Below are 25,169 nucleotides of genomic sequence, written 5' to 3' on the forward strand. Positions count from 1 at the left end.
AGAAAATCCGTGTTGAAGAATTACTAGTAGAATTGCGATGCGACGATGGAATGCGCCATGTCTTTTATACATAATGCGACCGTGGTGTAATGCAAAAAGGTTCGCTGCCGTTCATTCAAACGCATTTCTGCTGCTTTTATAGAGAACTGGATGCATGCAATGACGACTAGGTGGTATGGCTACAAGGGTAGAGGGAATGGAAAGTCGCAATTCCTCTTAGCACCTAACCTAAAAACGAACGTATTCAAGTCATTGCAGTCTCGTTTCAACATAATGATGTCATCGGGTCTGTCTATTTTAAGGCTTTTACATCCGGGTTTCTATCCTACGCATGCTCATAATGCTACATCCGCCGTCTCGTGTGTTGTTGGGCTTAAACGCTGCATACTTAGCAGACATATATTGGACATTTCGGTCAGGCTTTTTTGGTTAAATTTTTTTGTTTAATTTAGCATACAAAGAGACGTCATTTATGCCGTACTGATTGCGGTGCGACTAGGACATGAAACAGTGAATATCTAGGTGCCCAAGACAGGGCAATGGCGGCGTTGTGGAACACGGGGAGCGTGTGAAAAAACTGTTGGAGTCAGTTACTTGTGACTTTTGAACTGTAGACCTCTTCGAGCCTGTGAAGAGATTACCTGCGACCTTTGTAATATTTCCTTAAGGTATGAGTGGTGTTAAGTTATAAAGCGTGTCTCCGTTTGAGGATTTTTTCGGTGCATTATAACTAGTGCCCTTGGTGACACCGCGGACACTGTAAAAGCACGCCTCAGGTTTTAACTGTCAGATATCAGTAAGAAACTGCCAGAACATTAGATTGCCAGACTCGCTGTGGATCACATTTCGTTGTAGTACTATGCACAGTATTCAAAAGTGATGTTTCTAATCCTTTTTGTTATTTCTTCGCTTAAAAATCTTTGAAGATTTGGTACACTTTCGACTTTGTCCGTTTATGGTGCGTCATGTTTCCCTATTGCACATATTAAGAGTTTTATCAAAAATCTTTTTTTTATATTTTTCTTTTTAACTATACCCAAAAAAAGCCATAGAAACTGCCTTTAGTGTTGTTTCTAAGGCGAGATATTTTCAAATTGTGCAGAATCTTGAATTCATGCCAAATTGATGTACATGACAGAATATTGTTTATGTGAATGATACTTTGTTTACACAGATAAGGGAGAAAACTTAGGCTGAGGATGGGAGCTTTCCTAGATAAACCAAAGACAGAAAAACACAATGAAGGAGGCGTTGGAAATCGTCTTCGTTATGGCCTTTGCAGTATGCAAGGCTGGCGAGTGGAAATGGAAGATGCCCATACAGCTGTCGTCAGCATCCCTCATTCACGACTTAAAGATTGGTCCTTTTTTGCTGTTTTTGATGGTCATGCTGGAGCACGAGTCTCTGCTTTCTGCGCAGAAGAATTGTTGAACCACATAATAAAAAATGAAGATTTCAAACTAGACCTAACAGATGGCACAGAAATTCAACCTTCCATTGAGGATGTGAAAAGAGGCATCAAGACAGGATTCCTGACCCTTGATGAAAAGATGCGACATATGCCTGAAGTACTTTCTGGAGAGGATAAGAGTGGCTCTACTGCTGTATGCAGCATTGTGTCCCCACGCTTTATCTTCTTTGCCAACTGTGGAGATTCTCGTGCCATCCTTTGCCGCAAAGGCAAGTGCGCCTTCTCCACTACAGACCACAAGCCAATCAATCCAGGTGAAAAAGAACGCATACAGAATGCAGGTGGCAGTGTCATGATTCAAAGGGTCAACGGATCCCTTGCAGTATCCAGAGCACTTGGTGACTATGAATACAAGAATGTAGAAGGCAAGGGACCTTGTGAACAGCTTGTGTCTCCAGAACCTGAGACTTTTGTTGAGGAACGGACTCCTGATGATGAATTCATGGTGTTGGCATGTGATGGCATTTGGGACGTAATGACAAATGATGAATTATGTGCATTTATTTCAAGTCGTTTGAAAATAACACCAAGTTTGGAGGAAGTTTGCAATCAGGTGGTGGATACATGTTTGGTTAAGGTAAAACTTAAAAATTTTATGTTGTAGGTTATGAATTAAGCATTTCACTTACATAATGCTAGTATATTGGACTCTTTGTCAGATATATCTTTATTTCAACTGTATAAAGAACATCAGTGACATGCTACATTAATTTTAGTGAGAGGCTGTGTGTAAATGTTTTTTGTTACATACTGGTTTACAGAGCATATACTTTCTGTAATTGATTCTTTGTATTCTTGTTACAGGGTAGCCGAGACAATATGAGCATTGTTCTGGTAGCATTTGAAGGTGCCCCTACAGTGTCTGAGGAGGCTGTCAAAAAGGAAAAAGAGCTGGATGAAAAGATAGAGCTGAAAATTAAAGGTTCATTTTGCTAAGATTTATAATCATTTTGAATGTATGGTTTATGGCTTCTGTCCAGTTCCAGCTGTAAAATAATTTAAGCTGTGAGAATGACTAAGATATAGATAAAGCCATCAAGGAACACTATGAAACATGTGACAATATCAGTGTGTTATTGGTGACCAGTATTTTTACTGCTACTTGGTTACATATTTTTCAGATATTCTTCAGAAAGAACCCCAAGAAAACCATGATTTCAGCTATGTTTTACATGCTGTTGCTGATGAGTTGGTTGGCCAGTTCCCACCAGGAGGAGGGTTCCAAAGCAAGTAAGTCTGTTGAAAGTTGATGATAATTCAAGGCATTAAATTTAAGTGTTTGATTTCATGGACACATTTTAGCATGCTCTTTTTAGAATTACAAGTTGTAATGCCACATCAGCCATGGGAATGATGAGTTCAGAAAGTGAACAGTTTTCTAAAACAAGGGAACAAGAGATGATTTAGTTCATTGAGCTGTTTTGCTATTGCTGTACTTTTTTTATGTATTTTTTTTTTCCAGAAAAAATACTATTGAGAGTATCTATCATAGACTGAAGCCCAATGCTGATCATGACATCAGTGATGTAAGTTTTGTGTTTTAATTTTGATGCTAAATATCTTTAATATTCACTAAATGGATAAACAATAAGGTTATTTGTATGCTTGAAACATACTTTGCCAGTGGTTCATCTTGTACCAAAGTTATTTGGAAGAATTTATTTTGGTATGCTATGCTTTATTATGCATGATTTTTTTTTTTTTTTTGAACTGTTGAAAACATTTTCTTATTGTTTATAAATGATTTCTCTTGCCCATATATTCTTTGCTTTTGGGAATTTCATTCCCTTTTTATTCACAGGTCATTTTCCTATGATTTCTTAATAATGGGATTCTGTTTCTTCCCCTCCCACCATGTTCTAGTAAATTGTGAAAGGGAGGTGTGTACATTTGGTTAAGCCTGATTCTTTTTCACTTTAATTTTTTTCCTCTGGTGCACTTGATAGGGCATCTTTGAAGATTTTCAAAACCAGCTGTTGAAATTTTAAAAAAGGTATCAGGGTTATTACCAATAAACAATTGTTTTAAGTAGTTGGAAATAAGAACTTTGTAAACACAGTATTGGAAATATTTTAGAGGTCCTTTATTAAAGTGAAGGTAGGTATGTGGAGGATAATTTAAACTAAGTGTGTCTGGAAATATTGGGTATGATGATATGCCATGCTGCCATCTAAAACATTAAATATGGTAGCATTAATGAAAGGAAATCACATGCTGAATTCCTGTATTGGGATTATTGTTGGGGTTTGTTTTTTTCTCACTTTGCTCAGATTACAGACTTTTTTATTACTAGTCCAACTTTTGAAAATGCATTTTTTTTTAAGTGTCTCAACCTTCTCTCCTCTCCACCCCCACCCCCCGCCCCCGCCCCTATTAAGAGTCAGCTCTTTAATTTTTGTGCTGTGCTTAATATTGATGGGATGTTCAACATTTATATAATTTATGAAGACACCCCAAACAGAACAATAAAAGACAATGTCAGGGGTTATTACACTTGTTGCTAACACATGGTAACTGCATTGATCACCACACTGTAACAAATGCTGTACTGTTGCAAAATGCTATTGTCACACATAGGTCATATTACTAATTAGTAATCAGTAAGTAAAAACAATATGTATCACTGGTTTTTTTTTTTTTTTTTTTTTTTTTTTTTTTTTGACATTTTCTCTTTAAACTTTTGTCTGTTTACAAAACCCACTTTTTAAAGAAAGTTAAAATAACCTTTCATGATCAAGAGCACTTTGCTCTTCTGTCATCTTCATCAGTCTTGTATACAGTTTGTTGAGCTCTTCTTCACACAGGGAAACTGCTCTACAGATTCAATTATTATCCAAGTAGGGATTATTTTTCTGTGTAGTTTCTATTTCACAACATGTGGGGATCGTAAGAAAGGTTGTTTTTGTTTTTTTTTTAAGTTAAGGAATGGGATTCAGTAATTTCCTTTTAGTTTTTAATTATTATCCATGGATTGGTTAGTTTTTCCCGATTTTATTTATCAGTCTTTTTGCCAGGATGCTTACTGATCCTTTTTAGTTACTTTGCTTTTCTCTCTTTCACATAAATTAACTGTAGAATTCAAGATGTAGTTATGCCAATGGCCTTGGATGCTCAGAAAATTTAAAAAAATTAAAACAGTTAAAGATGGAGTTTTGGGGTCCCTTTTTTTTCTTTTTCTTTTTTTTTTTTTTTTTAACTAACCCAAAAACCTCAGTTTCTCTGGATCCATGATTTTGAAATTTTAGGGATGATGATAAGCATTGCATTGTCTTACCTGCACTTCAGCTTTGATTCTGTATTAAATTGTCAAGAGTACAGTTCAAAAAACACAGAAATGAACGTATTTCACCCATGCAATAATATCAATAACACTAGTAGTAGCTGTAAAGCAACAAGTGTTAGTTTTAGAAATATGCATTGTTGGTTATGGTGCATTTCAGCTTTGATGCAGAGAGTCCCAAAGTTCAGCCAAGGAATGGTAAGGAAAGTTTATTTCTTTGCCTGTATTCCTGCTGAACCTACCATGAATTACTGTCAGACTTCTCCCCCTTTTTAAAAATTATTTAAAATAGGTGATTAGTTATAAGCATGAGTTGAATATTCTAACCATATAATTTTCTATGAAGGACATTGCAGCCATTAATCTATATTAAATTGTCAAGGTTGTGCCACAAAATAGCAACAATAATGAGATTGAAATTCATGAATTACAAGATCTTCAAGTTCATATGGTAAAGAAGGATGTATCTTTGTAGGATTGCTAACTACATTGTTACATATTAAAAACTGATGCTGAATAAACACAGCAAAATATTGTTTTAAATTTATAACACATCAGACTGGTGAAGCCAGGGAAAACAGCGTGTGTAAACTTGATGCAAAAACCTACTAAAGTGGACCATCTCATTAAATCCAGGACCGAATCGTCTTGTTTCCCCCCCCCCCCCTTTTTTTTTTTTTTTTTTTTTTTTTTTGGAGGAAATCTTAATGATAGCTTTTTATGCATGTTCTGTCAGTGCACACATATATAAAGAATACAAATATTTGCAAATGCAAAATTATAAAATAAATACTGCATGTCAGATTTACAGCATGCCATTATAGAAAGTTGAGTTATTGTTTTCTTTGAATGCTCAATTTTAAAAGCACCTGAAAAAAATTTAGCGCCAACTTTTTATGTTGCAGGAGGACGTACCTTAGGTGCCAAACTTGCAGCTGAAGACACTGTGCAGGAAGAGCATAGCATGAGGTCAGAGCCATGCCCCCCATCAGAATCCAAATTTGTAATGTCCTTCAGGAGCTGCTTCATTTCTGTCACCTTCCACTTTCATTGCCACATCATCTTTTGGCGGAAAACGGCATTGCTGTGCTGTCTTCATTAAATGTGGGGGAGAAACATGGATATACTTTGTATCATGTTCCTCCAAGACTAGAAATCAAAATTGCCAGCTCCTCATCACACATGGTTGACAATAGCGTGATGAAAATACTGGTTAATTGTTGCCTGTTTTCATTATATATACCATGTTCTTTCACTCTGTTCTCACAACTAGGGCATGATCAGTTGTTTCCTGTTCTTCTTGTCTGCATCTTTGTCTCCTTTTGTATTTTTGCATATTTAAGTCAGATAGCTTTTCTTGATTTCCTTCCTTCCACCTCAGTATGTTCAGAATGTTTAAATTATAATTTCTGACATGATTAACAAGTTTTGTGGGTGCTTGTTATGGATGTATGTTTTTGCCCATGGGTGCATGAAAGAGGTTGAGATCACATCCACTCTACACTGACTAAACAAATGAATCAGAAATTGAGTGTGAAATAAGAATGCTGTATTATGACTGTATTGTTATAATTGATGAATACTAAAGAAATATGTATTTAAGTTGTCTCGTTATTATAAAATAACTAAAGTCGTCTGTTGAGTTCTGGTTCAGGGAATGATTTGATTGCTTTTGTCATTTGGAAACTAGTTATTCATTTTATTATTTACTTAGCAGGATGTGTTAGGTTTTTTTAAAAAATTGTTGACACTGTATGTGTCCTTTAGTAATTGTAATCGATGATCTGTAGACTGTGTGTGTGTGTGATAAATTTTAGCAGCTGCTCTGTTTGTCACACAACAATGGCTTCCCCTTCCTGTCTCTAATCCTTTCTTCTACTGTGTAACGCCACTATTTTGTTCGCTATTTTTAAAAGTCGTGTTTACAAGAAGCCTTTGCTGCTACTCATAAGCATCTGTTATATGAGTAAAGGCACGAGTTTAATTAGATTTAAAAATAAAAGCATAAAAGTATTCCGGTGCTGACCTTACTTGAGCGTTTGGTCCATGCGGGTTTTTGTGTGTGTGTGTGAATTCATATTCTGTTTTTCATTCTTTCATAGTAGCCTTTATGAAAACCACTGTGGATATATGTGTGCTAACCTGACCACCCTAATCAGAAGTGTGCAGTTCAAATAGAATGAGTGAAATTTCAGGTATTGATTAAAAAAAGCAGTGCTATAGGGTATTGTTGGAAATGTAGGTATAGGGAATGTGAGAAAGTTACTTCTTCAGTAACGGTCATCAATTTTACAGCATGGAGGACTTTTCAGTCTTTATTGACATGTTTGACTAGAACAGCAGGTAGCAATCAATTCTTGGCTATACTAGCAGCCTGATCTGCTGACCTTGTTATATCGTAGTTTTATTACACTTCCTGGCCGATTTCTGGACACATTTTATTGAAGAAAGCAGAAGGACAGCTCTACAAATTTTACGTGAAATCAGGAGCATGGTAAAAAAGGCTTTGATTGCCTTTATTTTGTCATGACACATGCCTGGCTAGCTGCTTTGGGAAATGAGTGCATTCTCAGACATGTTTTAGGAGAGACTAATTCTTGGACTTGTCTCCAGTCCTGTATAGAGATGCGCCATTGATCAATGTTTTGGGATAGGATTCTTTGGATGTTATTCTAGGAGCAACCAGCACTTGATAATGAGTTAAGTGAACTATTACGTCAGCGGTTCTAAGATGTTTACTTGGGTTGATGTAAATATGGAAACTGGCTTGAATAGACTGAGTGTATGCTTTTGATTAAAGGACAGCTCAAAAAAGGATTTTGTTGTCTTTATCGTGCATATCTTTTCACAAGAATTAGCAGTTTTTAGCTTTTGACAACCATGCAACTGCAACTACCTCTTCATTTCTAGGCTATGGCTTGGTCTTGTGATTAGAATGCAACTTAGCAGACTGATTCTGGCTTTCACAGACTAGGATAAATTTCTAGTAGAAAAGTTTGAATAAAACTGCATTTTCCCATTCACTGGTTTCAGGAAAATTTAGAAACAGTATTCTTTGCAAAATGTTTGCCTAAATGTCTGCCTTTCTCTAGTTATCAGTTTTGCACAAAACTGGCAGCTGCCTTCAGACAACAATGTTTGTTTGAAGGGTAAGATGCTGGTTGGATTTTTGTTTTCTTTCATATTTTTGGTTTGGAAATGATTATTGATGTGCATGCCTTCTCTTTCTACCTGTTACTAAAGACTGTTAAGAATAGATTTGAGAGGACCTGTTTCAAGAGGTGTTAGTGGTTTGCCGGTGAGGCTGAAAGCTTGGCCTGTGTGCATTCTTCAAATTGTACATTTCTTGTAATGAATATGATTTAGGAAGCTTGGGTTGTGTGGACTTGTTTCCATAATGCAAACCCTTAGGAAGACTGCTTTAAGCTAATTTATGTTGGCGGCATTAAATTACAAAGGTTCCACCAGTGCTTTCTGGTATATAGATATTACACATTTGAAAAAAGAGGTTTGTGAACTGTTATGATTTAGCTTTAAAACAGTTGTATCTGATTGAGAGTATTAAGAGAGGGCAGTTGATTGAAGAAACTCATTTAAAATATATCGTTAAACAGCGCTGGACTATAATGTTCATCATGGCAAAGGATTATTTAAGTAGTGCCATTTGCTACCACCACAGCGGCACAATATTCATCTTTAAAAGAGCTTACCCCAGAAGATGTAAGAATAATCTGAAGTGCAGCTTGCATGGCACATAAAATGAAAATTTCAACACGCGCTACCACCATAGTTGGTGAATGTCGATGTGTCTGACGATGCATAAACACAGATAATTGTGGATCGATTATGTCAGGAAAGACTCATTATTTCAAACAGCTCTGCAGTACTGATGTTTTCCATTTTCATGTTAAAGTTTTGTCAGTTGAAGTGACGAATGTAAGAGAGTTTAACTGCTTTGGTGCACAGTGACTGTTTTGCTTTTGGTGATGAGAATGAAGACAAAGTATTGTGCACTAGGAACACAACCAGAAAAATCTATAAAAAAAAAAAAAAGAAATGCACCTAGATATACATTTTGCAGCTACTTCTTATTTAACATACTTCATGGGAATACAATCCTCTTCTGAAACAGCTGCTTTGTGTACATGACTGGGAAGTACTCAGTTATAGGATGTTCAGCATTAATCATGAGAGCTGCATTATTTCAGTCTTGTTTTGGCATCACATGAAGTTTGATCATTTTGTCAATTGGTGGTGAAAATTGTGCTGCCGTGAAATGGGATAAGAGGTCGTTTATGCAGGATTTGTAATTAGCGATGCTTTTGTGCATTAGCCTATGCTACTGCTTTATGATCATAATTCTTGGTCTAGATAAAGCAGCATATCTATCAGTTTAAATTGTCGTTCTTACTTAATTATATTGCCTTCACAGTCAGATAATTATTTAGCATCAAGAATGTATATGTTGTTCATAAACTGCACTTGTTGAAGTTATCCCCATTTGGACCTTCTAGGTATTCATGCAGTACATTTGGGTGAAATCTTTATTCTGAGGCATTATCCAGATTTGCTAGTTTAGGGACAATTTTAATCATATATTTAGTGGGAGGGTAGCATTTCTAAATTGTTAATTCAGGTTTTTGCCAGTTAAGCATTTGATCTGCATTAAGGCTTATTAGCCATTTGAGGTTACGATTTCATCAGTACAAATCTAGATAAGAAGCATGAGTGTTTAGTACAAAGTATATGCACTGTAACAATTTCACTCATTATTTTGGACATTAAATGTTTCTGTTTATTTACCATCTGTTGGAAAATTTTGAAGTTGGCAATATTTTGATAGATTAACCACAAATACCAAACCAGTGATTCGGTATCATGCAGGGTTTAGTTCGAAGTGTTTTATCTTTGTAAGTTTGCCTTTAACGTTGCATATTTTAACTTTTTTTTTCATGTTTACTTTCCTACTGAAAATTGCTTTAGAAGTTTAGAGCTTGAGTAGATGGGGGTTTATCTTAATAGATGTTTGACATATAGTTTCATGCAAGGTCCTCATTATTTCACCAAATGGGACAAAATTTAACATGTAATGCTATTGTCTCATGTTTTTAGAAGTTAACATGTTTTGTTTGAATGTTAATTCCTTGAATGACAGCAGAATATGAGCATGGAATTTACAAGGACTACTCTCGTTAGTATATTGTCACATTTGACGTGTCCTGGTTGCATTAACTTCAATTGCAGATATGTACAGTATGATTTATCCAGGATTCTGCTGAAATTACAGATCATCTTGGCAATACTGTACATGATATTTTAAATCTTGTCTTTGATTGATGTATAGAATGTTCTGAATTGCTTCTCATATTTAGACTGTATTCTGACATTGTGCATTTCCCAACTAAAATAAATATGACTAGAAAAATGTTCAGGTGTTTGATGTGTGTAACATTTCTTGATGATATAAAACAGTTAAAAACTTCTTTTTGGTAAAATCCTTTTCCTTTGCAACATTGCAGAAAACACAAAAGCCACATTTGTCTATAGACAGGGCTGTGGGGCTGGATGCACGTTGTTTCTAAATAGTGATTTTAGGGCTAAAACTTGTTTCTTTATAAAAGATTTCATGTCTGTGCAAAGCATTTTAAACAAGATAAACTTGGGTTTGTTTTTGTTTTTTTTTTGTAATGTCTGACTTTTGCCATATATATATTCCCATTAGCATGTGCTAGTGTGGGAATCCCAAGAGAAAGCAATGAAAGTAAAACTTTATTGGCAGAGAAGGTAGAACTGAATACTAGTTGAATGTTTTAAAATGCTCTGTCATCAAGGTCTGGAATAATGTAAAGTTTTAGAAATGTGCACCCAGTCCCTTCAGCCAAGAATGCAAGTTCAGTGGCAGACTGAAAATTCCAGCTGAGAATATGGATTAAAAAGAGATTTAAGCATGCTATACAGATTCACCAATAAATATAGGTACATTAAAGTAGGCCAACTAACAGTTCTGTTTTAGGCAAATAAAAACAACATTCATCAGCCTGATATGTTTATTCATGTAGTGTGGAATTTCAACATGACATTCATACATTTTTCCTAAGTGTTTGCATACATAGAAATATTAAAATAGTTTTAAGAACAGGACAAGGATGGCCTTGAGCCATAATGCAACACCTACAGAAATTGGCAATTGGAATTTATTGGGTATTAGCTCTTGTCACCCCCTCCCACATCAGAGTGCATGGCATACAATCTTAGGACTTAAATCTGGAAGAATAGTTTTGGACACAATGCCATTCTGCAACATATGTTGTGCTGTAGTGCTACTCAATGGTTAAATGTTATCAGGAAATAAGATTAGTGCTTAGGAACTGTGCTTCTTAGCTTTTAACTGTGTATCGTAAACTTCTGCTCTTTGCTCTCAAGATTAAGCAACATCAGATATTGATATTAGATGATACGTTATGTTCTCATTTTCATACAGCATGTATTTTCTAATATCATATCCCAGAAACTGAATAGGCTTGCTATATCAACCACTTTTTCCTGCCTACAGCCTTTTCAAAATCCAGACTGCTGGACTATGCAAGATTTCTTTCTATAAACAAGTTGTCACATGCTATGGAGTGGTGCACATATGATCTGTGCTGTGACTATTACCTTGTCATTTGTTTTATGGGTTTCAGTGCATTACATTCCTGTCTTCTAAACGTTGAAAGCATTTTCTTATTTTAATTGTAGACAGATTCATCAACTTGCTGTATTGCTAATGTCACAAGGCACTTACTGTGACAATTCTTATCTAGCAAATAATGATAAACTTAATCATGCATCACCATTTTTAGTTCAAGATATTCCTTTTGGTACCAAAACATGCATGTAATGAATTAAGTCTTTTTATGTGGTTCGGGCAAACATTTGAATATAAATTCCAACACAGTCCACCACAATGCCCAGTATCACAGCATGTTCATCACATCTGAGTGAAAAGCAATTGCAAATCTTTGCAGAAAAAACACCCATCTACTACCAAAAGAAATGACGATCTACAATGGTCACTAAGAGATAGCTTGTGAACTTAAAATAACATGAGGGATATATTTTAATTAACTCCATAAAATCACTCAAGAAGGGTGCAAATGTGCAATCTAACAGGAGGATGTTAATTACAGGTATACGAAGGTGGTTACACCTGTTAGACATCTGGGGGAAAAACCCAGCCTATCAACAACCAAATCATCAGACGAAAAAAACCCAGCTACATAAAAGTAAAAAAAAAACGAACAAGCATAATTATTTGAAACCAAGTGTAGTGGAAACTGGCTGCCTTTGTAGTCTTAACCATGTTAACTTTAAAACAACATGTTGTTTATGTTAATGCCATGGATTCACAAAAACAAACATTAGCCTTTCAAATTATTCAGGTGGATTCTTTTTATAAAGATGTTATTTTTACACAATTATTGCATTTTTTAATGCAAAAAATGCCAAATTTATTAGGCTGCCAAACTTAAATGTAGCAACAGTTTCAGTAGCCCTGTCTGTAAGAAATGGTGTGAATTGTATAATTTTTATGCAGATTCATACTTCTAGGATTGAGTGTAATGCCTGAACAGCTCATCAGGGGTAGGTGACTAATCCCAATGCTCAGTGTTTCAAACTTTTTGTACAGTTTTATATGGTTCTGAACAGTCTCTTAACAAGTAGCATAAATTCATGAAGAAAATGCAAAAATTAAAGATAAATCTAATGTATGTTTTTAAATATGATCAGTCTTTATGGAATCTTATGTAATTTAAACAAGGCCATGTGGTGTGTGAAAAAATGTTAATGCAAACAATTCTGAAGAAATTAAAAATGTAACTTAACCTCTTTAAGGCTACCCTTAGCAGAAAATTATTTTTAAATGTCTAGGTTTAGTTTACTTCTGAGAAAAGTTCTTAAAATCTGAGAAACAAGTCTTCTGTTTAACATTGCAATTCTCACCAGCACTTTGGAAAAAGGTTAACACCCAGTATCCCATGACATAATGATAGTATGCTTGCTGTTACAGCAATGCCTCAATGTCATCAGTTCAGAGCTTTTGTAATAGCTGTGAACTTATATATGTCAGAAAATATAGGAGTTACTGGGTGCATTCTCTCGAAAAAAGATTATCATATTTCTATGAAAAACTGATGACATATTCTGTGATCAGTTTTATGTTTGTCTTTTGAGGTGTAATATATTTTGAGAACATTAAAATACTAGCACCCAGCATGCAGACAGAAAAACAAAAATGGTGTACACATTATATAATGGATCATCCCACTAAACACTATGGTCCCTTTAATGGTGTTCAGAAATGCTCACACACAAACCAGCATGCAAGTAGGTCTGGAAAGTGGGATACCTTTTGTCATGAGAGCAGCAGAACACACGACATACATTTACAAACACAAATTAAGTCTCAGGAATAATCAAGTATTACAGCACGTCTGGAATGTCAAATGAATAATGTAAACTGCTAGTGAATCAGAGCAGATTACAACTGAGTTCCCACACTAGTTTTAATTCTTTTTTTTCTTCTGATTTTTCTTCTTTAAATGTTCAAAGTTTTCAGGTATATTCTTGATTTCAGGTAAGAGCTGGTCTAATAAAAGGTAAAAGTCACCTGTTGATCAGGTCATTTGAGAAGGAGGTATTAGAGACCTCACTTTTCTCCCGGTCAGCTTTACGTGAGGGCGGTGCCCATTACCGCCAGCTGGATCAACTGAAGTTTGCTGCGCTACATGTGTGTCAAACCGACACACCTCTAAGTTCGGACACTAATGCTCTTAACTACTTTGGCTATATTCCTCACATCTGATAGTGGATAACTAAATGATCACAAGAAAACAATCATCATATTAAGGCTCTTTCACTGTTGTCATGGCAAAAGAATAAGTGTTACACATGGGGAAACATTTTGAACATCTTGTGTTTGATTTTTTTTTTCAAACTAGTGCTTTTAGTGGTGAATAAGGACAGTAAATTTTAAATGGATGATGGCAACATTTGTAGACTTACTCTTCTAGCAAATTAACCTCTCCCTGCTAAATTTTGTTTCACAAACATCTTCATGACACTTGCACAGTCAGAAACAATATGGCAGAACAAACGAGCAAATTTTTAGCATGTTTGGTACCTCTTGTACCTGAAAATTCCTACTGCAATAAGAATCTTCAGGGACAACTTATATAATAAATCTATATAAATACTGATAGTAAAAACAAAATGCCAAGCAATGTTAACAAATTTGAAAATAACTGCTTTACTTAAGAAAATTATGCATTGTGCACAATCTACTGTTTGTATATTATTCAGACTTATTATAATTAAGTAGTTACTGCATACATATACATTAGATTTAATACATATTTTTATATAAATCATGAATAAATTAATTTGTGGTGTGAAATGGTAAGGCATAAAAAGTATTTTGAACTTGTTCCTGTTGACAAATGATAAATAGACATCTTTTGATACCCTACTAGTTTTTTTTACAAAAATGACATGAAAAAAAGTATGGCAGTAAAATATTGTTAAAAAAAATGCTATGAGGCAGAGGGAAGAGCAGGTAGTTCTCCAGTTAAAGCAGCTGCAATAAAATTATTGCCACATTTTCACAAGCGAAAGCACTCATTCTCTGTAGAAATGCTGTCGACAGTAAGTAACTGTTACAGCATTATGCCCTGTGGGCCTCTCTATTTACTCATGTAGATGCTTTTAAATACTTTAGCAAGCCAGCCTTGACAACTTGATACACCAAACCAGCAGAGCTTCTATGCACTAATTCCCAAAAACATCTCTAGAATAATATATAGAGAACCAAGGTAATAAGGACCATAGAAATGATGGTCTTAGAAATCCTCAGTGCTGATGAGAGACAGTATGCATTAGGCATACCTGCGTTCCAGTTTCTTTAATGCTGCTGAATGACATCAAACTTCATAAAATTTATTTTTTAGTTGCAAAACATTTGTCAAAGTTTGATTAGTAAGATTTAATATCTTAAAAAATGCTAGTTTTTGCACATTCTTTTATTTTATTTAAAACTGTTCAAGTGAAACACTTCACTTGGGATTTATGCAGGGTTAATGTTTTAGATCATCAGTGATTATGGGCAGCCAGTACATCATGAGAAAACTAAGTCTAAAGACCTATTAAATTAAGGATAAATAAACATACTCTCAAGAATGTTTTTGCTCTCACCAAACTGTTTCTTAAAGATGCAAAAGTAATTAAAAACTTTACACCACCAAAACAATTTGATCTATGAACCTGTTTCAAAAACTAGATTATTGTATGAATCGATGTTTTTCACTCAAGGAAACAAAAAGAAATGTACAAAGAAAATAAGTAAAAAAAAAAAAAAAAAGAAACGAAATTATATTGTAGAAGAAGATCAAACACTCATTATCCACTATGGTATGTAAAGTGAAAAAGCGCTTTTAAAGTACCTCAGTGCATTTTTAAATCTTATACATGCCTACAGCCAAAACACCATAAAAAGCTCAAACTGGATATCCAATGCACAACATTTAAAGGACAATCTTGTCTGGACACAAGGGATTCTGGGGGATGGTAATCATTATATACCTGCTTAAGTACAAATAGTGTTTACATACAATTCAATGCCAATGTAGCGGTCAAAGCATTGTTGTCCAGAGGAGCCCAACAGACAGGAAAAGCCTACATTACCATCACTTAAGCTCAGCAGTTTTACAAAGACATTTCAAGCAGGGAGGTTCTGGTCATTATCATGCATTTAGCTCCTGCAATTTATTTTTCCTTTAAACTTCAGGTGAGATGAACACATGGAATTTGTGTATAGCTCACATGGGATCAATGAAGTGTTACATAAATGTCCTTCTCTTACTTTGAATTATCACAAGAACTTTGTTAAATTGTCTTGGGAAGTTGTTGTGAGATGCTGGTTTCTGGTGAAATACAATGCTGATGCCCACATACTATATTAAGGAGCATTTGGGAAGTACAGTACATATGATCTGATAAAAAGAAAGAGTAATTCTAGAATGAGACATTACAAATCAAATTACCAGTAGGGGAGAAAAATCACACATGCAGATTTAACTTCCTGCACTTTTACTTGAACATATTGTGCGCAAAATGTGACGATCAATACCACACCCACTCGAAATTACCTGTCTTTAGACTGCATCATTATGATCAACACTTTTCACCACTTACATGCCTTACTGACAAAAACCAATCACTTCCGGGGCATAAGATTTCATCCCTACAATTATCTTTCAAACAGAAACCAATTTCTGATAATAGTATGTGTTACTTGATTGAACATTTTCATTCTCACAACTGGATCTCCTCCTCAGTAGGCATGTGATGCACTCCTACATATCCAAAAGTTCTCTTTCACACTATTTCTCACACATGCAGTCAACTGTTTTGAAGAAAAAACATGGACCCTTGGTTTCTACATATTCCACATCTGTCTATAAATTAGATTCACTTCACCACTTTCTCCTTAAACTTTCCAACCCCAAAGGAGGCTGAAAATGATGAATTCCACACATTACTTTCACTGAAGAACACCATTTGCTGATAATGTTGACAAAGTTGAGCTAGTGCAGTGGTAAGCTGCCAGTGACTTTAAAGAAGTCTGCAAAGACCAACAGGTGTCATACTTCAGCCCCTAAATCAATCACGCCTGACTCCGCAATAGGCACATAACGATCATGAAGCTGCATCAGCAGAATGGTTTTGTCAAGGTGTGAGCGTCTTGTAACATCGCGGTGGCCAGGTTGCCACCGATGCACCACAGTTCCTTCCATACCCACACGAGGCACCCATTCGCCCCAGTAACCCTTACCACCTTTCAGCCGCCAGTCCTCACGTGGCCATTGCACATCTGTAAGACGTCCCTGGTTGATCGAGTCAAACACCTGAGCTGGGTCCATAATCTAGGAAAACAGATTTTACAAAAAATGTAGTTTCAAACTTCAAATCAAGCATTCTATGTCTGCTTATAAACTTTTAATAACAGTGTGCAACAAATTTTATGGCATTATTTTAGCAAGTAAATCATCCTGGCCCCTAGGAGGAGGGGGATAGGGAGTGGCATCAAGCACAAAATAAAAGAATTTTCATTTGTGCATGACATTTTGCGGTTATGACAAACCTCAGCAGATCAAGTTCATTCACCCACCATGATTTAAATGAATATTGTGAAGATGCATACCCGAACACGCTGGGCAGGAGGATCTCGAAGAGCTGGATCAGTGATGAGATTAGCAAGGGATGCCAGGGCATTAGGTTTGCTGGTGCTAGAGGCAGTTGACACCAGGCTACCACGGTTGCCTAGGTTCTGAAGTGGAATGTCAGTTGGTAAGCCACCACCTGTTACCATGGGGCAAATCCCTGCTGGAGTGCTACCTGGTCCAAAACAAGGTTGGCCTGCACAGGAAAATGCCTATTTATTGTTTACCCATTTGTTTGTCTACAAGAAATTATGCTCATGACAGCTGAGAATTTTTCCAGACTGTCATTTAAAAGACAATTAGTAAAATATGAAAACAGTATGTTTTTAAAGATCTCATTTTTATGCTTCCAATATTAAAATATTGAAAACTTTTAAACATTTATCAATGATAATTTTTTTTCACTTCTTCCTTTCCATCGATTAAGATATTTGAAAATGCCCATTCTGGGAATTAGTACCATGTACGATTAACAAATCCCAGTAGAAAATTGAAGGTAAAGGTAGACCCATAATCTTGAAATTAACAAAAGGTAGCCCCATAATCCTTCAGGGTAGTGCCTATTTCCTTTCCTTAACTGCCTTTACATCCCAAATCCTGTAAGCTGTGTCAACTGGGAAATATGGTGCAACACATGTACCAAACTTGCTAGTACGTGTGTGCTATGGGTGCCTTCAGATGTCAGTACCCTAACCATTCAGCTACCAGCTTCCCAAACAAATGCCAGTTTTGGATAAAAATGCTGCATTCTGGTAGGAGACGTACTGAGAGCAGAAGCAGTTGCCTGATGACTACCAGAGCAAAAGTGATCCATGTCCAAAGATGAGCTACCCCCTGCGCATGTGGCATCACACCGTCGGCGCATCCTGAAATGTCACAAAGAACAGAGGCATTTTTATATTTGACAGTTTCTTGCTCTGCCAGTCTCTACATTCCACATTATTGTCTATAATTTCTATCTCTTCACACTCCCTCACTGACTTTCATTTGTTCTCTCTCTTTCCTCACATCAATTTTTCGTGCACCCTTCTTCTTCTTTGTCTCATCATGCATGTGCTAATGGCACATTTCAACTCATCAAAAGAAGTAATGAGAAAATTCTTAAGTCCGACATCATTTCATCCTGACTGGAAATTGTATAAAAATTCACCTATACATATGCATTCACGAATGCAAGAAGACACCTATGCACACACCTATGAAACACTGAAAAATGAAGTGGGCAACTTACGCAAAAAATTGTGTACAGTACGCATTGAAAGTTCGGAGGACCCCTTCAATTTTCGTCAATGGGGTCCCCTTCAAATTTGGGCGAAGAACAGGGACCCCTTAAAAATCTGAAGAAGGGGTCCCTGGGACCCCAAAGAATTTAGCCTTAGCAGAAGCCCTGTTAAATCCCCCGCTCCCATTCATGTGTGTGAACAAGTACTCACTGTTGCCATGCGGACTTGAAAAAGGATTTGATGCTGTTGAGACCAAACTCTCCACCAACAACTGGCAGTCCTGCCAGTTGCTCATGCGTGGAAGAGTACGAGGTTGTGAGAGGCGACACATAGATGGGATAGCCTATAGGCTGGTCACATGATGAATTTATCATGTTGCGTAGTGCTTGCTTTGCATTCTGGATGCTTCCTCGCTCTGGGTTGCGGTTACGCAGGAAGATGAGTTCTTGCTGCTGACCCGCCCACAGACCACGGACACACTCTCTGTTCACCTGTCATGAGTCACTCCTCTTTTACTTATCTCCTTCAACTGACACATTTGCTCAAACTCTGTTTTTTTACATACACATGTATTTCTTTCCCTGCTTTCCTCGCAATAGTCTGGTGGCACATTAGTGAATTGCTTGTCATAAAGACAGCACCATAAAATGTGCGTTGAACTTGCTTATGGCACAAAGACTTATGTTTACAGTGTTAGAACTTGCTTGGCATGATGTATCAAACACTAACAACTACATCTCAGTACTGAGCAGCTAACCTTTCTTGTCATCTAGTTTGATGCTTTAAAATACTTGATCATGAAAGTGATTTCTAAGAAAACCTGTGACAAAACAACAAACCAGTGTTCCTACCTTCACCACCCGGAAGCTAAGGTAGCGCTTGTTCAGCATGATGATTTTGTATTCATCAGAGCCATCATCATACACATGCCTGAAAATTTAGGACAGAAAATTGATCAGTTCCTTCGTGCATGCCTCCATATAAAAATAGCAGACTACAAAAAAGAAAAGGATATCAAAACAATTATTTCTTTTTCTTTGAATTAACTTTCCATTCCTTATTACTTCTATTCTAAGCACTATGCTTCTTCCATGAAAGTGTCTAAACTGAAACCATCGCCTTAATTAGGCTGGATGCCAGTCAAAATAATCATTATATGCCTGAACAATTTCACATGTTTATGTCTGCATATATCTAAACAAGATAAAACTGTGTCAAGGAGCTATAAGAAACTACAGTGCTTGACCTACATCTGCAAGAAACAAATTTTCTTCCTGAGTAAAAACAAGAAAATACCTCAGTGCCAGCAATGATGGCACATTTGACAAGACCGCATTTCTCCAAGCTGGATCAGCTTCATGGGAGATAACCATACTTTGCTCATAAGATGTAATTGCATCATACAGTGCACCATTGTCCTCATAATCGTCTGGGGATGTGAAGTGATCCTGAAAAAAAAAAAAATACACCTTTAGATAAATGTTTTCACATCTTAATGGTAACCAAAACATTGATGCACTTTGACAGAAAAATTACAAGGTTTTGTTTTATATATATATCATGGTCATGAGCTCTAAGGAATAACTTACCTGATGCAGTTTCAGTGACATTCTGATAGCAGGGGCTACCACTCTCCTCATTAGCTCCATGTCAGCAAAAACCCACTCATCTCTTGGTGAAGTGATACGGAAGTCTCCTTTGAAGAGAGCATGCAGCCCATACAGGAAGAAATCCACGCTAAAATATATACATAAAAAAAAGGCATCAAGAATGTAGACCCACATTTATCACCAAATTGATGACAAGAATTGAAAAACTATATTTATCACAATTCTTCATTTTATCTAAATATAGAAGAAAAAAAAAAGATTCAGCAGACCAGTCATTCAATCACATCACGGATGTGTATAGGTGGACTGCTGTCTAGCTGCCGAGACCAACGCTAAACCTCCTGCGAAGTTCTATGCTGTTAGTCTTGGCAAGCCTAAACAATGAATGTGACTAAACCGGACGCTTTGTTTACAGCCTCGTTTCAGTCGTTAAGCTGAAACGTGGCTAAACCAGAAGCTTTGTATACATTTTTAGTAGTTAACTGGAAAAAATCGTCTGCAAGCAGTCCAGAAATACAAGTTCGTGATCACATGGACACAATGTTCATTTCTGGATGCAAGATTTACTCCTAGCATCACTAATATAATAACACAGAAACAATGTTCATTTCTGGATGAAAGATTTATTCCTAACACCACCACCATAATTCCCACCTATCACCTTACCTGGAATTATCATAACCCACTGCACATTTCTAGAAAAATAAAGAGTGAGTGGGTTGTATGCTCATTTAAAAATACTTTTGAAGATATTGAGTATGAAAAGCAAATTACTCGACTGAAAATAACCTGGACGAGTTATTAGAGGCAGCTCCTAGGGCACGACGACCCAAAAGACTTAGGGCGTAGCACAGTGACACAAGCATAGAACTCTTGTCACTTTCTGTTTCCTGCTCACCAAAGAAAAAAAAAACCAAAACATTTTTTTCCTAGAGTTAAATCATTCATCTTTCTAGGAACAAGAATGGACAAGACCAAAATAAATTTGCCAGTTTTGTTCTTCCCAGTGATGTTTAAGGTAACAAACAAAAAACTGATCTTAAATGTTGCTGTGTGTGAGAGGGGAAGATAGAGTAAATCTATATGCACATGCAACGTAAATGAAGACTGCACAGGGGTTACACTGACATGCATTACACTATGTGTACACAGAGAAAGGAGAGCTGCGTTTTAATGTTACAGATTGTTCAATATTCATTTTCTCTGCTAATAATAAATCATTTATAACATATTTACTTAATGACGAGAACATGATCTTGACTCCCCAACTTGTATATAATTACAAATTTCTTGAGAAAAAGACATTGTCCTTAACTTCTCACAAAATTCTAAACTTAAGATACATCTCTTCCGAACTATGACGTTACTGTGACTCTGTCCTGACCTTGAGCATTTATAATGTGTGTCTGTAATTCACTTTGTGTATGAGTAGTGTATGTTTTAGAAGTGAGCATGTCAGTTATATGCAAATAAGGGTGCATGGTTGTTAATAATTTAGTCTCTGTATGATTTATGTAAAGCGCTGTGAGCAAATATTTGGAAAAGCGCTATATAAATCCTCATCGTTATTATTATTAAAATTCATGCACACTGTCTTCAATGGAAGGAAGAGTTGGTTATTGACAGTTCATAAATAGCAAAGAGACATAAAATTTTGAAAGTAAATTCTCTTTTTTTGAGACTTACCAGATGACATGACCATAGAAGATAAGGGATTACATTAGTTTTTTAATGATCAAAAGTTGTCTTTTACAGTGAGCTCACACATGCCTGGTGTGCAAAGCATTCCGCTAGTCAGGTGAGCAACTGCCCTCTAACAGCGTAAAAGGCTAAACAAGAAGCTACTACTCAAAGAAGAAATTTTGATAGCTCCTGCATATATGCTACGACTAAATAATGAGGAAGAAGGTTAATAAGAAAAGGAAGGGATGAAGGTGTCAAATGAAAGAGTGTTAACATTATCATTAGTTCACTTCTAAGGTCTTCATTAAAAATAAAATCTTAAGGTAGAAAACAAAGTGTTGTCATGTACATACTCTGTCTTGGCGTGATGCACAGTGCTGAATCCACTGAAGGTACATGTTGCAAAAGGACTGCCGGGAGATGCCAGAAAGTCGGTGATCATAGTCCTCATCGACATGTGCATTGAAGGTTGGGTCTAGGTCAACATAATTGTCATCTGCTGTTGTTCGGAGACCTTGGCGTATACTTAGATTTTCCGTCCATTCCTCCAACCGAGGAGAGCGAACAGTGTAATAAATAATGCTCTGCACACATCACCAAATACAACAGCTTATAATGAATAATTAAAGCCATCCCATGGTTATGAATCATCAAAGTCAGTGGATTCCCATTTATGGGTAGAGTTTATATTTGTACTCCAATACAAAAGCTGCATGAATTATTTTTTTAATTGTAAACTGACATCTTTAATAAATCTACAGATGAATGCACATATATAAATCGCAAAAATGAGGCAAACATTTCTTTTAGCTCAGGTTTATGAGACCTTGAGCCTTTGGAAATGAGAAGAAATAAAATGTTTGTGCATGCTAAGGAAATACACAGGTAATTGAGTATGTCTATGCATGTTTGTCTATGTTCTGTAACAATTTTACATGATAATATATTACCTTAATGTAGTAGGTAATAAGTGCCTTGCGCAGTTCATACACTTGCAACATGGAGGCAGCAGAGATATCTGAGATGGAATAACCTTCCAATACGTACTTGGCAACCACAACTTCCCAAGCTAGCCAGCGCTGGTTGAATGTTGCATTTAGTGACAGGAAATGTGGAAGATGGCCTGGCTCTAAACAACAGAATCCTGAAGCAGACATAAAAACTATGAAATTTTTATTCTTAACTGTCTCTCCTTGATCCTTACTGGTCAACCTGACTTTTAGGAACCTAGGGGTTGCTGGTGATAGAATTATTGTCCCTGTTCAATGAGGTTAGTGGCCCTGCACGCCAAAGTCCCTGCTGAACCCAGATGCTTCTCCCTAAGCTACAAATAGTCAGGCCATCTGGTAAAGTTAACAATAGATGGTTAATATAATAGTAAAATGGAGTAAGAACAAATGAAATTTTAAATGGCAGAACAAATGGCATCTTCAATGGATTGAAAAGAAATACTGATATTTTCACAAGAATTGCTTTACATGTGTCCTCAACAAAATAACGTAAAAATGCAAATAAAGAACAAATAAAACAAAGAAACACACAAAAAAACTCATTAAAAATCTGATCAGGCACTTGAAGAGCTATTACCATTATTTAGCATACAACTCATGGAACATGAAACTTGGAAAGCTATTAGAAATATTTAGTGCACAACTTACTAAGCATACCCCTTGGAGAGCTGTTAGCAATATTTAGTGCCCAACTTATTGAACGTAGGTCTCAGTATTATTGAGTGCACAATTTGCTAAGCATGGGAGATTTGTGACTTACCTTCATTGTCCTCTATTCCCTCTGTTATGGCTTCAACTTCCCGCTGCTGGCAGTAAGTTCCTGTAAGACACACAACAAAGATACAGTTTGTGGACCAAAGGCTAGTTTTTACTTTAATACATTTCACTAACTCAGTAAATTTTATGTACTTGCGTGAAAACAAAGTATGTAGTTCTAAACCCCCCAGCCTCTCCCCGCTTCCCTCCGAGTAGGACATCAAAACACAAACATACACCCCTCAAACTGTATTAATGATAATGCTTGCCAACTGACCTCTGAACTCCAAACCTCGGAGCTGGAATGTGACGAGACCATTGCCCACCTCAATAATGTGAACAAGAGCATTGAGATAGTCTGAAGCCATGATGAAGCAATCTCCCTGAGTGTAGCCACCCCAGCGGCCCAAAAGCAAATCACCACACAATGAATGCTGTAGCGAGCGAGTCAGATGTTCATAGAAGATGGAGTTGAGGTTGTTATCATCAGCACCTGTTCATAGTATAAGATGCTGACGCTGCTATCTCAGTAATTGCCTGCTTAATTAAAGTTCTAGCAGGTACCATTTTTTTTTAAATGACTGCGTTGAGATTGGTTAAAAAAATATTTCCCTAAATATAAGCCAGTAACACACTTCTATTCCTCTGATATATATCTACTGACATAACCAAGCAAAGAACATGGTCAAAACTATATCATTACAATGCTCAGAGAAGTGTTATTATGAAATGATCCGAGTTTACTACTGGCTGTGGCCTTGGCAACTTAAACCTATAGAATTTATGTTTCTGATGTCTGTGTTTTTGTTTCTTTCTAAGCACTGTGATGTTTGCATTCTTTAGAATGGAGGAGAGTAATTCACTCAGAGTTGGGGAAACAGCATTTTTAGCAGGTCAACATCGTCATTTGAACAAAAAATTGCACCCACTAGAGCTTTAATAAGGCTTATTTCTACTTCTTCAGGAACTGACAAAAGAATACAGATAAATAACAGAATTTAAAAGAATACAGATAAATAACAGAATGTAAAAATTTAAATTTACATACAAAGCTTTAGTTCCCTAATACGCAAATGAATGGATGTGATATAAACATCTACACACAACAATCTTGCTAATTGGCATCTGGAATAAAGGCGCATCTTGAATAACAGACAATCGTGGAGACAATTTTTTTTAAATGGAAGAAAGTATCTCTTACTCGAGTACTATATCCTTTTATACATCCTAAAATGAATGAGTCTTTTAAGAAAATCTTTACTATACCATGCTATCACGTAAAGCTAAAGTCAATTTCTAGTAAGTAACCTGACAGAGGCAATCAATTCATATGCTACTATAATTATTTGCTTTTGAATTACCTGGATTTCTCTCCAACTGTGAAGCAAGGCGAGTATTACTGTGATCTACACGTTTTGTGCTGAAGAACAAATAAACAAAATTTATAATTAACAGAACCCTAATTTTTCCTGCACAAAAATATGTAAAGATATAAAATACTTTTTTTTAAATGGACAAGATAACAAAGTGTAATGATTAATTTCACTTCAGTTCCTAATTCCATCTGAAGTCTCTCTGACAAGTTATAAAACATGGATATTTTATGTGGTTCTACATAAGGACAATCATAAAAGATGTGATATATCAGTATGTAATTAGTTGTGATAGGTCTTGTATTGTTTTTTGTACGAATGGTGTCTTGTGTCTGACGCCTTGTGTACATTTGTTCCACGTCACTTGGAGCGGGAAGAAAGACTTCATATATCAGAGAAAAGAAGTTGCTCTAAAAAAATGGCCAAGTGAGAGGGAAAACACAACAGTCTTCTCTGTCATCTTCTTTATGACTCTCTCAGTGACATTCCTCTGAACTTGTGCCTCT

At 36.2% G+C, this 25,169-nt stretch overlaps 2 protein-coding genes across 10 annotated transcripts in view; one reads left to right on the forward strand and one right to left on the reverse strand.

Annotated features, from left to right (window-relative positions):
* The first annotated feature begins 306 nt into the window (after window positions 1-306).
* On the forward strand, window positions 307-10,178 carry LOC112571182 (protein phosphatase 1B-like). 5 transcript variants are annotated; one of them, XR_003100762.1, is made up of 7 exons: window positions 307-668; window positions 1,175-2,048; window positions 2,276-2,393; window positions 2,593-2,705; window positions 2,934-2,997; window positions 4,912-4,949; window positions 5,657-10,178. XR_003100762.1 is itself a non-coding variant. In XM_025250012.1 (7 exons), the coding sequence occupies exons 2-6, from the start codon at window positions 1,200-1,202 to the stop codon at window positions 4,915-4,917; spliced, it is 1,146 nt and encodes a 381-aa protein (XP_025105797.1). In that variant the 5' UTR covers window positions 309-668; window positions 1,175-1,199; the 3' UTR covers window positions 4,918-4,949; window positions 5,657-10,178. The 5 variants fall into 5 exon arrangements, 3 of the variants coding, with proteins under 3 accessions (XP_025105795.1, XP_025105797.1, XP_025105796.1); XM_025250012.1 differs by having other exon boundaries at window positions 309-668; window positions 2,593-2,701; XR_003100763.1 differs by lacking the exon at window positions 4,912-4,949.
* Window positions 10,179-10,780: 602 nt separating this feature from the next.
* Window positions 10,781-25,169, reverse strand: part of LOC112571175 (pecanex-like protein 1) — a 32,372-nt gene continuing 17,983 nt past the window's right edge. For 4 of the 5 annotated variants that reach the window (XM_025249998.1, XM_025249996.1, XM_025250000.1 and 1 more), the window contains 13 exons: window positions 24,652-24,710; window positions 23,568-23,783; window positions 23,295-23,354; window positions 22,475-22,668; window positions 21,878-22,108; window positions 20,616-20,731; window positions 19,821-19,968; window positions 19,528-19,679; window positions 19,083-19,161; window positions 18,442-18,722; window positions 17,774-17,874; window positions 16,990-17,204; window positions 10,781-16,711 (listed from right to left, as the gene is read on the reverse strand). In XM_025249998.1, the coding sequence (XP_025105783.1) occupies window positions 16,430-16,711; window positions 16,990-17,204; window positions 17,774-17,874; window positions 18,442-18,722; window positions 19,083-19,161; window positions 19,528-19,679; window positions 19,821-19,968; window positions 20,616-20,731; window positions 21,878-22,108; window positions 22,475-22,668; window positions 23,295-23,354; window positions 23,568-23,783; window positions 24,652-24,710 (2,134 nt within the window). In that variant the 3' untranslated portion in view covers window positions 10,781-16,429. The remainder of the gene's footprint in view (window positions 16,712-16,989; window positions 17,205-17,773; window positions 17,875-18,441; window positions 18,723-19,082; window positions 19,162-19,527; window positions 19,680-19,820; window positions 19,969-20,615; window positions 20,732-21,877; window positions 22,109-22,474; window positions 22,669-23,294; window positions 23,355-23,567; window positions 23,784-24,651; window positions 24,711-25,169) is intronic. The other variant, XM_025249997.1, reaches the window with a different exon arrangement.

The sequence above is a fragment of the Pomacea canaliculata genome, linkage group LG8, assembly GCF_003073045.1.
Source record: "Pomacea canaliculata isolate SZHN2017 linkage group LG8, ASM307304v1, whole genome shotgun sequence".
NCBI classification, from domain to species: Eukaryota; Metazoa; Mollusca; class Gastropoda; order Architaenioglossa; family Ampullariidae; genus Pomacea; species Pomacea canaliculata.